This window comes from Budorcas taxicolor, chromosome 8 (assembly GCF_023091745.1).
Source record: "Budorcas taxicolor isolate Tak-1 chromosome 8, Takin1.1, whole genome shotgun sequence".
NCBI classification, from domain to species: domain Eukaryota; kingdom Metazoa; phylum Chordata; class Mammalia; order Artiodactyla; family Bovidae; genus Budorcas; species Budorcas taxicolor.
Window position 1 is genome coordinate 113,135,648 of NC_068917.1, and position 15,195 is coordinate 113,150,842.

General features: G+C 56.1%; 1 protein-coding gene across 1 annotated transcript in view; it reads right to left on the reverse strand.

Moving 5' to 3' along the window:
• Nucleotides 1-14,813: 14,813 nt before the first annotated feature.
• Nucleotides 14,814-15,195, reverse strand: part of CDK5RAP2 (CDK5 regulatory subunit associated protein 2) — a 180,402-nt gene continuing 180,020 nt past the window's right edge. Inside the window, exon 38 of the mRNA XM_052644504.1 lies at nucleotides 14,814-14,908. Within this exon, the coding sequence (XP_052500464.1) occupies nucleotides 14,852-14,908 (57 nt within the window). The 3' untranslated portion in view covers nucleotides 14,814-14,851. The remainder of the gene's footprint in view (nucleotides 14,909-15,195) is intronic.

Consider the following 15,195-nt stretch of genomic DNA (forward strand, 5'->3'; position numbering starts at 1 on the left):
GTGATCCAACCCTGCCTCTCCTTCCTCTTTATACCAGGTGTGGCTCCCTTCTGGCTCCTCGTTCTTCTTTTAATTCTACTGTTTTATTTAAAAAAAAACTTTTTTTTTTTTAAATTTTATAGACGTCATCTTCATTAAGTGACAAAGGGGACTTTCTAGGGTGTGAAGAAAGCACAAGCGCTAGTCACTCACTCTTCGTGACCCCATAGGCTGTAGCCCGCCAGGCTCCTCTGTCCAGGGAACTCTCCAGGCAAGAATACTGGAGCACGTACCCATTCCCTTCTCCACGGGTTCTTCCCAACCCAGGGATCGAACCTGGGTCTCCTGCCTTTCAGGCAGACTCTTTACTGTCTGAGCCCTTTTTAGGATAGCAGGACATAAATTCAGGTGACCTGTGCCTCTGGAGACAGCAAGGAAAACCGCTGCAGGAGGGCCCGTAATGGCTTTTCCCTGAGATGGTGTCATTTACAAACCACGTGGTGTTGGTTTCCTTTTGTCAGCTTCTGTGGGTTTTTCTTTTAAAAGTAATACTGTTTACAGTAATTTTCTATTGTAAGTAATAGAAGTAATATTGTTTATTGCAGAAAACATTGAGAGATAAAGAAGGAAACAAAAGTCACCCACAATCCCACAATCCCTGTTAACATTTCAGGAGATTTTCTTCCATGCTGTTTTACTAACACTCCTGAAATCACGTCGTATATTGTACCCTGCTTTTTCCATTCAATATTATATGATGAGTCTATCCTCATTTCATTAAAAATCATAAAAAAAATTTTTTTTACCAGCGTAATACTCCAGGGCACCAGAATCTGTTTATTATTGGATATTTAGATCTTCTAGCTTTTCATCACTCAGCCTAGCATTTTTTATAATCTGTTCATTTGTATGTGTTGTCATAACTGGTGGGTTTAGACTTGCAGCTCTCCTGGTTCCTGGGATTACATCCAGGACGCTACTATAGGATCCTGAGGGCTGTCTCCACCACGCACACACCCAACGGGCCCGCTTCCCCAAAGGGAGTGCTATTTCTCAGGGCTCCTCCCCTTCCTTGCTCCTGATCCTCTCTGGGGCCATGGCAGCGTTCCCTGACTGATCTCCCATGTTTGGGTCTCTGGAAGCAGAGGTTCTCAGCCACGTCCTTCTAGAAGACTCCAGGCTCCTTGTGTAAGTCCCCCACCTCAGCCCCCAACCCTGGAAGGTGAACATGCAGTTTTCGAAACTCCCCAAAACAAACGGCTGCTTTGTACCCTCAGTCCCAAGCAACAGGTGATTCCCAACCCTGCATCTGCACGCTTGAGGTCCCCCATCTGCATTAACATATGTATATGCAGGGGGAGGGGGCTCAAGAGGAGATCAGAGGGCTGGAGAGCACCCACTGGAGAGACCCCAGAGCCGGTGCCACGGCCTACAAGCCAGGAGGGGGGTGGCACTGCTCCACATTCCTGACCTCTCCCTCCATCTGGCACCCCCGTTCAGGTGGACTGATTCACTACAGCTCACTAGTCCAGGGTCTGGCTGGGAAGGGGAGGCCTGGGGCACAGCCACAGCCCTGGCGCTAACGTGCCATGTTAGTGCGTGACCTCCACTCATGATCTAGCTACTCTCAGAGGCCATGCTCTTTCTCCCCCTGGGCCATCTCACTCCCCTTCTTTTTTAAAAAAATTTTAAAAATTAATTAATTTTAATTGGAGGCTAATTACTTACAATATTGTAGTGGTTTTGCCATACATTGACATGAATCAGCCACGGGTGTACATGTGTCCCCCATCCCGAACCCCCCTCCTACCTGGTACATATATACAATGCAATATTACTCAGCTATTAAAAAGAATGCATTTGAATCAGTTCTAATGAGCTCGATGAAACTGGAGCCTATTATACAGACTGAAGTAAGCCAGAAAGAAAAACACCAGTACAGTATATTAATGCATATATATGGAATTTAGAAAGATGGTAACAATGACTCTACATGCAAGACAGCAAGAGACACAGATGTAAAGAACAGACTTTTGGACTCTGTGGGAGAAGGCGAGGGTGGGATGATTTGAGAGAATAGCGTTGAAACATGTATATTATCATATGTGAAACAGATCACCAGTCCAGGTTCGATGCATGAGACAGGGCGCTCAGGGCTGGTGCACTGGGTTGACTCCCCTTCTTTCCTACACAGCCCCTCCTAAAAACCGAGGACTCATTTCAGAAGTCCTCTCCACCCTCCTCCGTGAACCCCAGCCCCTCCCTCCCCAGTCATAGCACAGCATGTAGCCGCTGTTGTAAGGACCGTCTGCCTCCTCCATCGGACCGTGAGCTCAGCGAGAGGCTCTGTTGATTCCCTGCGAGCCTGGAGCCTGGCCCCAGCGCACAGAGCGCTCAAGCTGTGCTGCTCCGGCCCACAGTCACCCCCACCCCCAGCCAGCACTCCATTAGTCAGAGAAGTGCGTTCAGGAGTCAGTCTTGGGGTCCCAGACACTGGCCCCTTGAAGTGGCCCGGCAGTGCCTCGAGCAGGCCCCCAGGGAGTCCCAGGTCCTATGAAGGCGCCATCTGTACTGCAGGCCACTCATGAATCCCTGAAAGGAGGAATTAATTACCGCCTGTCGAAATTAGACTTCTCCCTTCCTTCGAGATGCATCTTCTTTCTATTCTTAATTAATTTTTAAAATTACGACGTCAGTGTGAAGTCTAATTGATTTGACTTTTAGCATTATTTCTCTGATAAGCAATTTCATTTTATGCTGGGCGCTCGCTCGCCTCAGCACCAATTTGTCACTTCAGCCCTCGCTTTAAGGGGCTGCATCAGCCCGAGAGAGCCCCAGCACCAGGGCCTCAGGCCCCTGCTGAGAGATGAACGCGCCCCATGGACCCATCCTAAGGGCCCTGGCCCTCCTCCCTGTCCATGGTTCCGCAAGCTCACGCCTCCCTTGTCCTAGGATGGACGGAGGGAGCGAGGCTGAGGTGCTGGCCTTGCAAACGCATCAAGCGCTTCTGCCTGCCTGTCTCACTGATCCTGCAAAAGCCCTTTTGAAGCAGAGCCTGTCATCCCATTTTACAGGTGAGGCCTCTGAGGCTCACAGAGCTAGGACGTGTTGGAAAAAAGGACTCCAAATCTGACGACTCTTCTGCTTCACCCTGGAACCTCAGCGGGGCTGGTTAGAAATTTCCACCTGCAGACCTGCGACTGAGACCCAGAGGCCGGCAGGACAGGCCCGACAGGATTCCCGCTTCAGTCTGCCCCTTAGCCTTCCTCCGTCTCCTGGTGAACTAGACCCTTCGTGTGCGGCCCTGCGCCTCCCGCCCTGCACTCGGCCCGGAAGCCCTGAGAGAGGAGCTGGCGACCTCCAGGACCCTCCCCTTCGGCCGCAGCAGCTGCTCAGGGGTGACCCCACGGCTCAACTCAAGCAGGTTGTGATTCTAAATAGCGGGTCACGTAGGCCTTATTGACGGGGGACATCTGAGCAAAGTCTCCCGAGAGGAGGGGAACTGATCCACAGAGTCGGGGGAAGGGCCTTCCAGGCAGAGGGAGCACCCAAACTTTGAGGCAGGGGCACGCGGGGCATGTTCAGGAGAAAAGCAAGAGAGCAGGGCGGTGGGGGTGGAGGGGGCGATGGGAAGCCGGTGCGGGCAGAGAGCAGCCACCTGGGAGGCTGAAGATCCCCTATCCAGTCACAACGCTCAGGGAGTGCTCGAACACACTGGAATGGGATTTGAGAAGGTTCTTCTAGTCTAGCCATAAGAACTAGGTAAGTCATTATAACCGGGGGGAGGTGGGATGACACAGCTCCATGGTGATCAGGGGCCGGCTGGACGGAAGAAGCCGGGGAGTCTTGGAGGCCACGCTTGCGCCAGGCCTGGGACCCGTGTCTCCTTTCAGCCGGCCCCATGCAGAGTGTGCCCAGAGCCCCCAAAGGCTGTGGGTGTGTGATTCCTAGGGCTGCTGTAATAAGACACCCCCAACTGGGTGTCTTAAAACAGCAGCAAATCTTCTCTCATAATTCTGGGGGTCAGAGGGCCAAAACCAAGGTGTCACGAGAGCCAGGCTCCATCCAAGACTCTGCGTAGAACCCCTCCCAGTTCCCGGTGTGGCCGGCACTTCTCAGCCTCCCTTATTCGCAACGGCCTCCCCCCAGCCTCTGCCTCTGTCTCACCCGCTTCCTCCGTGTGTCCCTGCGTCTTTACTTGGTGCTTCTCCAAACGTGCCTCCCGTCTCTCCTTATCAGGGCACCAGTTACCTTGGGTTAGGGTACCCTCCCCGCCTCCAGGATGACCTTGTCTTAGTTACATCTGCAGGGACTCTGCAAGAAGGTCCCATCCTGAGATGCTGGGGGTTAGGACCTCGAGGTATCTTTCTGGGGGACACAGGGCCACCCACCCCAGAGGCCACACCTCCTAGGGACGCGCGGTCCGACCTCAGTTGTGCCAGTTCCCTCTCTGGGCCCCAGGCTGTCCTCCTGTAAGACAGGGGCTGGGGTGTCATCCCTCTGGCTCTGCCTGTGTTTCTCCAGGTCCTTTTGAAGATCCGGCCCCCTCCCTTCACTGCACCGCCTCTGACCTTCAGCGCGAGCAAGACAGCAGAGGGACAGGAGCTTAGATGACTCCAAACTGTATCTTCGCCATAAAACAAATGTCACAAAAAGCCTTTTGATGTCACCCTAATGGAGTGCGGAAAACACCCTTCAGCTCCCCTCCTTCGCGCTTTTAATTTCATCCTTTTTGCTATTTTTCCTTCTCCTTTAAAGCCTGTGTTTGCTTTCATGCTCCATGTTATTTATTTAGTTGCTTGTCAATTAGTGTCTATTCTCTGAGCAACAAGCACATTAGCAGCTGCAGAGATTAGAATTAAAATTCACAACCCAGTTGGTGCTACCAAAGCCGCGCCTACCCGCCTGAGAAAACAGCACCTCTTTGTCATTTCAAAAGATGACCTTCCTCTCCTTCTCCCGTTCCCGGCTCCTGATTTAATTCCAACTGACTCCTCCATGGTCCTGCCCAGACGTGATGGCTTTGAGATGGAACTTTTTCAAATGCACAAAGGAAGATTAAGCCTCCTCTTAACAGTACCTTTGATGACGGTTAGTGCAAAGCAGGAGTCGCTGGATTTGAATAACAGGCTCTGATCGCCTGTCAGGGGTTCTGACTCAGCCAGCCCAACACTCCACGCCTGCTATGTGCAGCTCAGCCAACGCTCTAAACACAGCAGTGTGACCAGCTCCGTGGTCCCCTAGCTTATGCGACCCTGCGCAAGTGAGTTAACTCCTAGATTTATTTCCTCCTCTGCAAAATGGGGGGGATTAAAACTAACTACTTATAGATGTAAGAACTGAGATTGCATGTGTGGAAAGTGAAAGTGTTAGTCCCTCAGTCACGTCTGACTCTTGCAAGCCTAAGGACTGTAGCCCACCAGGCTCCTCTGCCCATGGGCTTCTCCAGGCGAGACTACTGAGGTGGGTAGCCATTTCCTTCTCCAGGGGATCTTCTTGACACAGGGATCTAATCCAGGTCTCCCCCATTGCAGGTGGGTTCTTTCCCGTCTGAGCCACCCGGGAAGTGTAGAGATTTGCAAAGCTTCAGCATCTATTTCTTCCCATGAACCTGAGGAGTTAATCACACGGCCAGGAGGGCTTTGGTGAAGGGAGACGCCCAAGGGCAAAGTCAGGCAAACCTCCCCCCAGGGGTCTGACCACTGCGCACCTCAACGCTGCAGACAGAGGTGGAGGGACCACGCTCGAGACCCCAGCCTAAGACAAGAGGCTTCAGAGCCCAGCGACAAGGCTGAAAACCAGGGAACTGGGAAGCTGCACTGTCCCCTTTCTCTGTTCCCAGTGTGCTACTGGGTCCGGGCAAGGCAGGAATTGAGCCGACCTCTGCACCTTCACAGTGAGCTCAGCAAACACCTGATACCATGACCCACACATTTCTCTGCCCTCATAATCCTGGGAGTGGGAGAGATTCCCTTGGCAGCTCCAGTGGAAAGGCGTGACAAGGTGACAGAGTGAGTGTGTGTGACCCTCCCTGGGTCACACTGCAACATGTGTCTGCCTGGGGCTGATGTCCTCACACTGCTAGACTCCGAGTGGCCCGAGGGTGGGCCTCCCAGGGACCCCCGTTAGTGAGGAGTTCTGGCTCCCACTGACCCTGCTGTGTGACCTCAGGCCGTTCCCCTCCCCTCTCTGAACAACTTCTTTGAGTACAAAATAAAAGATGAAGCTTAATTCACAGGACTGTTGCTGGGGGACTTAAAGCAGACAGAAGATGCTTAAAACACCTCAAACAGGGAGGCTTGGGCAACAAGGCTGACGATGACAGGAACAATGGTGGTCACGCCAGGGACGTGCTGGAGGAAGAAGGGCGATCGCTGCCACCCAGCAGGTGGCAGGCAAGACACCAGGTGCTCTTCCCGTCCCCCACATCCTGGGCACGAGGGCAAGACAGAGAGTGGGACCAAAGGCGGGGCCCAGGCCTCCGGGCTTGGTGGCCACTGATGCTGTGAAAACCTGAGTCACATCACGCTCTCCTCCACCCCAGAGCCTGCACCCCATGCCCACTTCATCCTCCGAGCTCATCTCCTGCCATCGCCCCCTGACCTGAGGCCCCCTCACTGCTCCCTGGGCACCTTCAGGTCTTCACCCCAGAGCTGCCACCCCAGCCGGCATGGGATACCCTTGCCCCAAGACGCACTCCCTCCCCCTCCAGCCTTGCTCACAGACTCTCTCCATGAGCCTCCTGCCCCTCCCCACTCCGCCCCTCCCTGAGATGGAGCATGGTCACCCCAGGACGCGGGGGCGCCTTTGCTCACTCATCTGTGCCGTTCTCTCACCGCTAGAATCTAAGCAGGGGTCGTGGTTTTGTCCACCATATGTCCCACGGGCCCAGACGGGGGCTTGCTGCCTAGAAGGAGCTCTGAGTATCTGTGAAAGGGTGATAACCACAGGGACCCGGAGCTGCCTTTAGGGGTTCCTGCATCTCCCTGCAGACACACGGCAGCTCAGCCTCTGTGGCTGGGCACGCCATCAGGATAACTAGCAAAGGCCCGTGATTCTAAGTACCGCAGATGAGAAGGGGGCTGATCCCAGCTGCACCCAGTTTGGGCTGTGAGCTCCAGCAAGCACTGCTTCCCCATCTGGACCAAAGGAGGCATGGGGCTGCCGATTTTGAAGAGGGTCCCCTGGAGCTCCAGTACTTTGCAGAGGGGCCTCAGGGAAGTGGGAGTGGAGGTGTAGTGGGCGTCAAATGGCCAGGACCCTGGGTAGCCTGCTCCGGCTTCCTGCAGAGCTGACTCTTCCCTCTGCTTGTATATAAGATTCTTTCAGAAGAAAGTGTTCCAATTCCTGAAGGGGTCTGGCGGGGGCGGGGGGGGCGGGGGCGGGGACCACGAGCAGTTAGCAGGTCTGGACCTTGAACGGACCGCCTCACCCCTCAAAGATTCACCTTCTCCATCTGTCTAAAGTCGGGTTGGACCGAAGGGCCTCAAAGTGCCCTCCCAACTCAGGAGCTCAGGCACCCTGATTTCACACAGGCAGAACCATCATGAAGTAAGCGTGGAACTGGGTGAAGAAGGACAATTATCACCACGCTGTATAACACTCTAATGGAAGGATCTTTTATGTTAGAACTGAGACGTTATGGAGCACAGTTCCATCAAATGAATATAATAGACTTGTTTTATATTACAATGCACACTGTAATTACACATTTCAATAATTCCTTCAATGCATTACATAGAAGCATTCTGAAGTAATGGAGTCCTGGGACCATATATAACAACTCGCCTAAGGGGAGGATGCGGCGGGTGGTGATGGGGTGACGAAGAGGTCTCCCAGCTGGCAGGGACAACCACCGTCTCCCCAGCCCAGGGCCATTAGGCTCAGACCTCGCCTTCCAGATGCTCTTCGTAGGAGGCCCTTTGTCCCAGCACCTGCCCAGGGAGGCAGCAATCCCTTCTCCGACATCCCCAGTGGCACTTCTGCAATCACCCCCCCAGGGACCAGGAGCTCACCCCCCCCCAGGCTACCTACTGGGTGGGTCCTGTCATTAAGAAATTGCTCCACTGCCTGCACACAGCATGGGGTCTCTATGATTGTACCCATGCTATTTAAAGCATCGTGGGGACACCCCTGGTGGTCCAGTGGTTAAGAATCCACCTTGCAGTGCCGGGGATGCAGGTTGAATCTTTGGTCTGGGAGCTAGGATCCCAGGTGCCGCAGAGCAACCACGCCCGATACAAACCTAAGACGGAGCACCGCAAGCAGAGAGGCCCGATGCGGCCGCGTAAACGCGTGTTCGTTTAATGTAGGAGACTCCCACTGCTGCTGTCACCCCAAGCAGCGGCTCAGCTCTACTATCCTGCGGCTCTGTAGGCTGGAACCTGAAGTGGAGCCCACTGAGCTAAAATCAAGGCAGCGGCAGAACGGTGCTCCTTTCTGGAGTTTCTGGGAGGGCATCTACTTCCTTGCCTTTTCCAGCTCCTCCAAGTCACCTGCACTCCTGGACCCCTGGCGCCTTCCCTCTGTCTTCAGAGCCAGCCTCTCCCTCTCTGAATCTTTTCCTGTTGTCTCTCTGACCCCGTGGCTGGGGAAAAGTCCTTCTCTTTTAAGGACTCCTGTGATTAGCGTGTCCCACCTGGATAATGCAGGATAACTTGCCCCGCTCAAGGTTTTTTCTTTGCCGTGTTAATATTCACAGGTTCGAGAGCATCGGTGATATAACCCACTGTGTCAACATCCCTCCAAAAGCAAGTCACGGGAAACGACCACAAGGCTCTGGGAACAGTTCGGCAGGCCACGGGCAGCGAGACGGTTCACCTCCTCTCTCTACTAATGCAGCCAAGGCACCATTAGCGTTTGGGATCCCTTCTTTCGCCTCCGTTGACTTAACTGTTGTAGTCAGTTAAAATCCTGTCTGTCTCCAGTTCCAAGGGTAAATATGATCATGTCCATTTTATAGGCGGATAAACCGAGGCTTAAAGCATGGAGGCCCAGCGATGGCCCCTGAGATGCGTCTTTAAGGGTTAAGTGTGTCAGGCTGAGGATGGGGGAGACACGTGTGCCAAGTCCAGGGCTGCCGAGAACAGGAGGCACCTTCAGGGCCTGCGATAAGTGCAGCAAGTCTGGGTGGGGGTAGGGCACTGTCCAAAGACATGGGGGATGGGGACGTCCCTGGTGGTCCAGTGGCCAAGGCTGCATGCCCAGTGCAGGGAGCCCACAGTCCCTGGTCAGGGAACTAGATCCCACACGCCGCAACCAAGAGTTTGCACGCTGCAAGGAAGATCCCGCAGGCCACAGCGCAGCCACATAAATAAATCTCTCTTAAAAATATGAAGCTGAAGGAAGAAGGTTGGGGTCAACCAGAGAGGGCTTGCATGCCAAGGAGGAAGGGTCGCATTGTCCCCAGAGCATGTGTGCCAGCAGGGAGTGAGATGAGGAGGCTTGTGATGGACAAGCTCACCCTGGCTGGGTGCAGAGGCAGGAGAGCACAGCCAGTGGCAGGAGGCAGGGGACCCCGTGAGGACCAGGTCAGCAGGGAGGAGGCGGGTGCAGAGTAGAGGGCAGAGTGGAGAGGGGTCAAGAAAGGAAGCAGGGCGCGCTGGGCTGGTGAGAGGCAGGGGTCCCCTGGGCAGACTGTGGTTCCAGGGGGTAGAGGGGGCGGATCTCAGACAGGGAGCCTGCAGGGGAGGAGGAGATGAGAAACAGAGGCAGGCAGAGGCCAGACCCCTCCCCAGGGTCATAGGGCCAGATCCCTCGTCCTTCCCACACAGCCGTGTGAACCTGCTTCCCAGGGGACGGCAGCCGGGTCAGCCGGTCACTCCAGGACAACACCCAGAGTGGGCAGATGAAACCAGAGTCCCAGCAGGTCCCGGGCGACGGGGGGCCTCCAAGGGGTCTCCTCCCCGCTGCCTCTACACCAGGCTTCCTGCAGCCGCAGCAACAAGAGGGCAGGATTCTGGGTCTCCACGACCACGGCTCACTCACCTGGAGATGATCTGAGCCCCAGCCCAGCCCACCCCATCCCCCTCACTCTCAGCCTTCATCTTCCTGTCCCTTCCCTCGTCCCTGGGCTTTCTCCTCCTCTCCTCGGAATAATCACCACCAGTGCCCCCAAGGCCACAGATTAAAAGGCCCCTGTGCCCAGGGCTGCCCAAGCCGGTGGGTGAGGGGCCAGCACCCAACGATGCTGTTGTTGTTCAGCCGCTCACACCTTCATGCCTGACATCCTGGCTTCACGGCACCACCGCAGGTCACCCCAGGGCCTCGGTGGCTTTGCACAGACTGATTCCTCCTCCTGAAGTGTCCCCACCCCCTGGAACACTCTGCCCACCTTGAAGGAGGGTGTGAACACCCTCCCATGCTGTGCCCTCTCCATGAACGGGGCCATACCCCCTGGGTGAAGGTGGGTGCTGGAAGATGGTGAATTTGATACGAAACAACTGTCTCTGGAGCCCTTCCTATGCCGAGTATCCACTCCACCCACCGTGAGAAATGGTCTTGCCTGCGGGTTGACTCTTTTAAAAAGACACTTGAGGAAGAAGAGTGAGAGAACCTGAATTCCCAGAGACACCAGTGTCATCAAAATAAAGTGACCCTCACAGAGAGAACCGTGGTGAAATGGAAGCCAAAATCATAGCTTGCCCATTTTGCAGAGAAGAAAACTGAGGCTTCACGAGAATAATGAAAAAAAGAAAACACACACACACCCTCGGGCTCCCAGCCATGGGTTTCTGCAGCCACGGAGCCTCAGGACCCGGCTCCCCATCTGTGACCCCCGGCCCTGCTGGAGTCACAGTCAGGACGGCCCTTTCTCCTTCTTCCCTGCCGCCGGCCATCACCACCATCCGGCGCCACAGAGGAGCTGGGGCCACTCGCTGTTTGGTTTGTTAAGAGGAAAACTAGCACTAATACAAACAGAGGCTCTTTTAAAAGCTGAAAACCTGCAATTAAGCTCTCCTGCGAATGCCTGCTAACGACCACGGCGATGCCGGCGTTCGAGAGAGGACTGTGAAGGGTGGCCGGTAACCACGGGGTGGATTTATTAACGGTGGGATCCAGCAGGAGAGGGGCCCCCCAGACCCAGTGCTGCCCTCTGGGGAAGGTGGGGGCAGCCGCTTCCCCGAAGACTGGGTTGAAATGAACGCGCTTAGAGCTCTGGGAAACCTGAATGGAAGCGGGGGCTGGAGGCGGCTCCAGCACCATCTCCCGTTCGGGATGGAGAGACTGAGGCCAAGCCGTGGACAAGACTGGGCCTTGACGTGGAGGAGCCTCCTGCACCCAGCCGGGCGGCCACACCCCAGCCCCCCGCACCTCCTCGCACTTACCGTACTGAACTGTGCTCGCGGGCAGTGTGGTGGGGGAGGCCGGGGCCCTGCAGCCTGCGGGGCTCCGTCTGAATCCAGCCCCGCGGCTGACTGGCCGTGTGACCCTGGGCAGGCCTCTCTGTGACCCAGTCGGTCCTTCCCCCAAGAAAAGCAGCATCTCCCCCACGAGGCTTCACACGATCACCTGTGATTGTGTTACACTGCCCGCCCGGGCCACGGGACCTCCTAAACAAGCCCTCCCTACTGGCCTTATTAATCCTTGTCTGTTCTTCCCACCAGTCTGAGTCCTTCCAGGAGGAGGTGAGAAGCCTTGGGAGTGTCTGGTACTGAATGTTTGCTGGCCTGTGGCTGGCACTGGGGGCTGGAGTGGTGAGGAAGTATCTCGTGCGTTCTGCGCCTTCACGGCCTCCCAGCTAGGGACGGGGAAGACATAATCCGCCCCCAAATCACACTCACAATCCAAAGCCACAAGCATGGCCAAGTGCCAGTGATGGGACTCATCACCTGGGACAGGAGTAGGGGCTCCTGGTGAGAAACTACCCTCTGAACAGGCTCTGAGGCAACCAGCAAGAGAAACAAGAGAAGCTAGCGAGGTGGATGGGAGCCCGCAGGCAGGGAGCAGCATGTGCCAAGGTCCTGTGGCTGAGCGGAGGGAAGCCCTGTGACGCTGAAGCGTAGCAGCTGACAGTCAGGCAGGCGGCTGCCGTTCAGGAAGCGGACTCAGCACACCTGGGCCCGCGAGAGACGCTGCCACGAAGGGCAGCCTGCAGCGTTTCACACCGGGAAGATGACAGGGTACCCTCCACATTCCAAAGGCTGTTCTAGCTCCGGTGTGGGTGCACGCGGGGAGGCCGGCCGGGAAGCTACTGCAGCATGTGGTCCAGGGGACAGAGGAGGATCCAAGGTGGCCTACCTGGAAGTGAGTGAGGAGCGGCCTCGGGAGGCAGCGCGGATGGAGAGGCTGGGATCGGGGGTGGGACAAGTCACAGCAGGTGGGGAGCGCAAGGCATCCAGGACGCCTCTGGCACACACCGCTGGCCGGGGCAGAGCCTTCAGGAGGAAGGAACAGGCAAACCCCAGCGACTTGGCCGAGGTCCGGGCGGGCCTCACAGCTGGCCGTTACAAACCTTTACCCTTCCCCGCCGTCACCTGGCAGGTGAGGGGATGGAAGCAGGTTCTATGAGGAGCCCCGAAGGCCACAGCAGGACCTTGGGTCTCCAGGGCCCCAGGCAGGCCCACCCCACCAGGCGCCCAGTAGAGCGAGCTGGGAAGGCCCCATACGCAGCAAGAGGTAAACACGACCGGGCCCTAGGGCAGCATCCCAGGCTTCTCTGGGGACGGGACGAGTCATTGTGATAACTGAATTTTTGAGTCAAGACTGAAAATATGGCCAAGAATGAAGAGGCAATTTGGCAGGGTTGGGAGCCCCAGGCAGGTTTCCCTGCCTCTACTGTTCGGAGGCCTTATTAACAAGATCACTCTTTCTCCCGTGCACAGCTCTGTTCACAAGCAGGTCTCGGGGCTGCTGGGTCAGAGGAATTCAATTGTGTGTCTCTGGGGCCCAGCTCTGGCCAGCCAGAGACTTCTTCTTGGAAAGGGCAGAGAGAGAGGAGACTACTCGGGCCCTGACGCTGGGGAGAGCTGCAGGTTTTTGGAAGAGCTGACATTTCAGGGAGACAGGGTATAGTCCAGAGACCAGGACCGTTTTGGGAATGGGTCTCGACAGACCCAGGCCCAAGTTCGGGCTCCAGCACTTGCTCCGGTGACACCCTACCCGTTTTCTTGCCTGTAAAACAGGCAGGCCGCGCAGATGAAAGAGATGATGCCCAGCGTGGCCACTGCTCATCAGGCGGGCGCCAGCCTGGGGGGCGAGCAGGGTCCGCGGGCAGAGCCGGGTCTCGGCCCCTCCTCTCTGTGTGTGTGCCCTGCAGGTGCGTCTCCCAGGTGCAGCTCCTCAGCCTCACGTGGTGATTTCTGCCCCGAGCGGGGAAACAGACGCCTGTCCTGTGAAGGCTTCACAGCCTCCTGAATCCAGCTGCTGGTAAAATGAACTCGCCAGGGACAAGGGAGCTTTCCCCGTGGTCCAAATCATCCCTATTTGCCAAGGATGTTCTTGGCCCAAATCCAGTCCAAGCTCATGGGGCTGCTCCTCCACCTCCCTGGGGAGCGGGGGCGGGCTTTCACTCGCCCGGGGTTGGAAATATTTCACACGATTCTCAACTGGGGGATAAAAAGATGCTTTGCTTTGGATTACTGTGCTCCTGAGAAGCTGTGGGCGACTGAAGCCAATGGCCAGCTGGGCTCCCAGACGCCCCTGCTCTTAGGCGCCCGGTGTGTGCCACCCAAAGGGTCAGGGACAGACCACGACCTCCACTCACAGACTTTCCAGAAAGCTCCCACAGGCTGAGCACCAGCCACGTGCCAGGCCACGCACTCAGAACTAGCGATGAAGCAGGCACTGACTGTAGCCGTGTTTCAACCTGAATCTGAGGCTTGCGCCCGCCCGAGGCTAGCCTGTACCACTGTACCACATGCCCATCCCCGCCCCCTGCCCGCATCCCCTCCCCATCCCCGCCCCTGCCATCCCCACCAACACGCCCGCTTTTGTGTGCGTCACCATGGAACCTTAAAGCAGGGCTTCTGTAACTTGCTTGAGACATGCCACTGAGAGACACTGGTTTTTGGAAGGGCTCTCGCTGTTCGGTGACATCCAAAGGGCACAGGATCACCTGCGTGACAGGGTCTGGGCCAAAGAAGGGCAATTCCCATTTTATACGTGTATCGACTGAGGACAGAAGCATACCACTCAGGTCTAGAACCAGGCCTCCTCTTCCCTCCACACTCCCATGCCAAGCCCTTTTGTGGGCTGTCTGGAGCTTCCTTTGAGGAACTCGGCTGTGAGACTTCTAGAAAAAGGAGCTGCCACATTACAACTAAATCTGAGCTTTCCCGCACTGGGATGGACTCAGGTACGTGTGCACAAGTATTTCTTAAGATGAGTGTTCAGATGACAGGAAGCCAAGCAGAGACGGTCCTTCCTGACCACCGACCTGCCCGTCCCTTGGTGAGAAGCAGAGGTGGGGGCTCAGGCCGACTTGTAGCCCAGGCTTCTGCCTCCCTGAGCCCCAGGCCTCCAGCGGATGCAATCCCGTCGCCTCCACCGCCATCGCCTCGGGAGCTGACGGGGTAGCGGCAGAGGGCCCAGTTCGGGGTCTGGAAGGACAGGAGGGCGCGGAGGACCTGGGCTGGTCGCTTGGCTGTCCTGCGGCCACATGAGCGGCCCGGACCACCTCAGAGTCCCCACCCCCACGGAGGCCGCGGGGTGCGCGCTGGACTGAGCAATGGAGCACTCGCTCTGCAGGCCCAGGGTGGGGGCGGATTTCTGAAGGACCGCTTAATGCCGGCGAGAAATAGAGACAGATGGTGGGTGGGCATCGGAAGAGACCAGACAGCCCCTCTCCCCTCCAAAGCAGGCGCCCCACCCGTGACAGAGAGGCAGGACGAGCTCAGCGGGAACCCCAAGCTTTATTGGCTCAAAGTTCTCCTCAGGAGCCTGGCCGGCTGGGACTGGACGTTCCAGGGTGGGCACTCCCGGGCCTGAGCTAGGAGAAGGGAGGGGGGAAAAAAATGAGAATTTTAGGTCACATGGAGGGTTTCTGGAGTATGATCCCTGATAGGGTTAAAGGTGAGTAGTTCTGAAACTACTTTCAAAGACACGCTGTTTGATCAGTAAATATTTACAGAGCCAGATGATGATGAAATATGTGTCAGATGCCCACTATGTGCCAGGCACCACTTGCTGCATTTCTCACTGGTTAAAAAACAACACACCAATAAGTAGGACCACCATCAAGAACGAGGCTGATAAAATGAAACTCTCCACGCACTT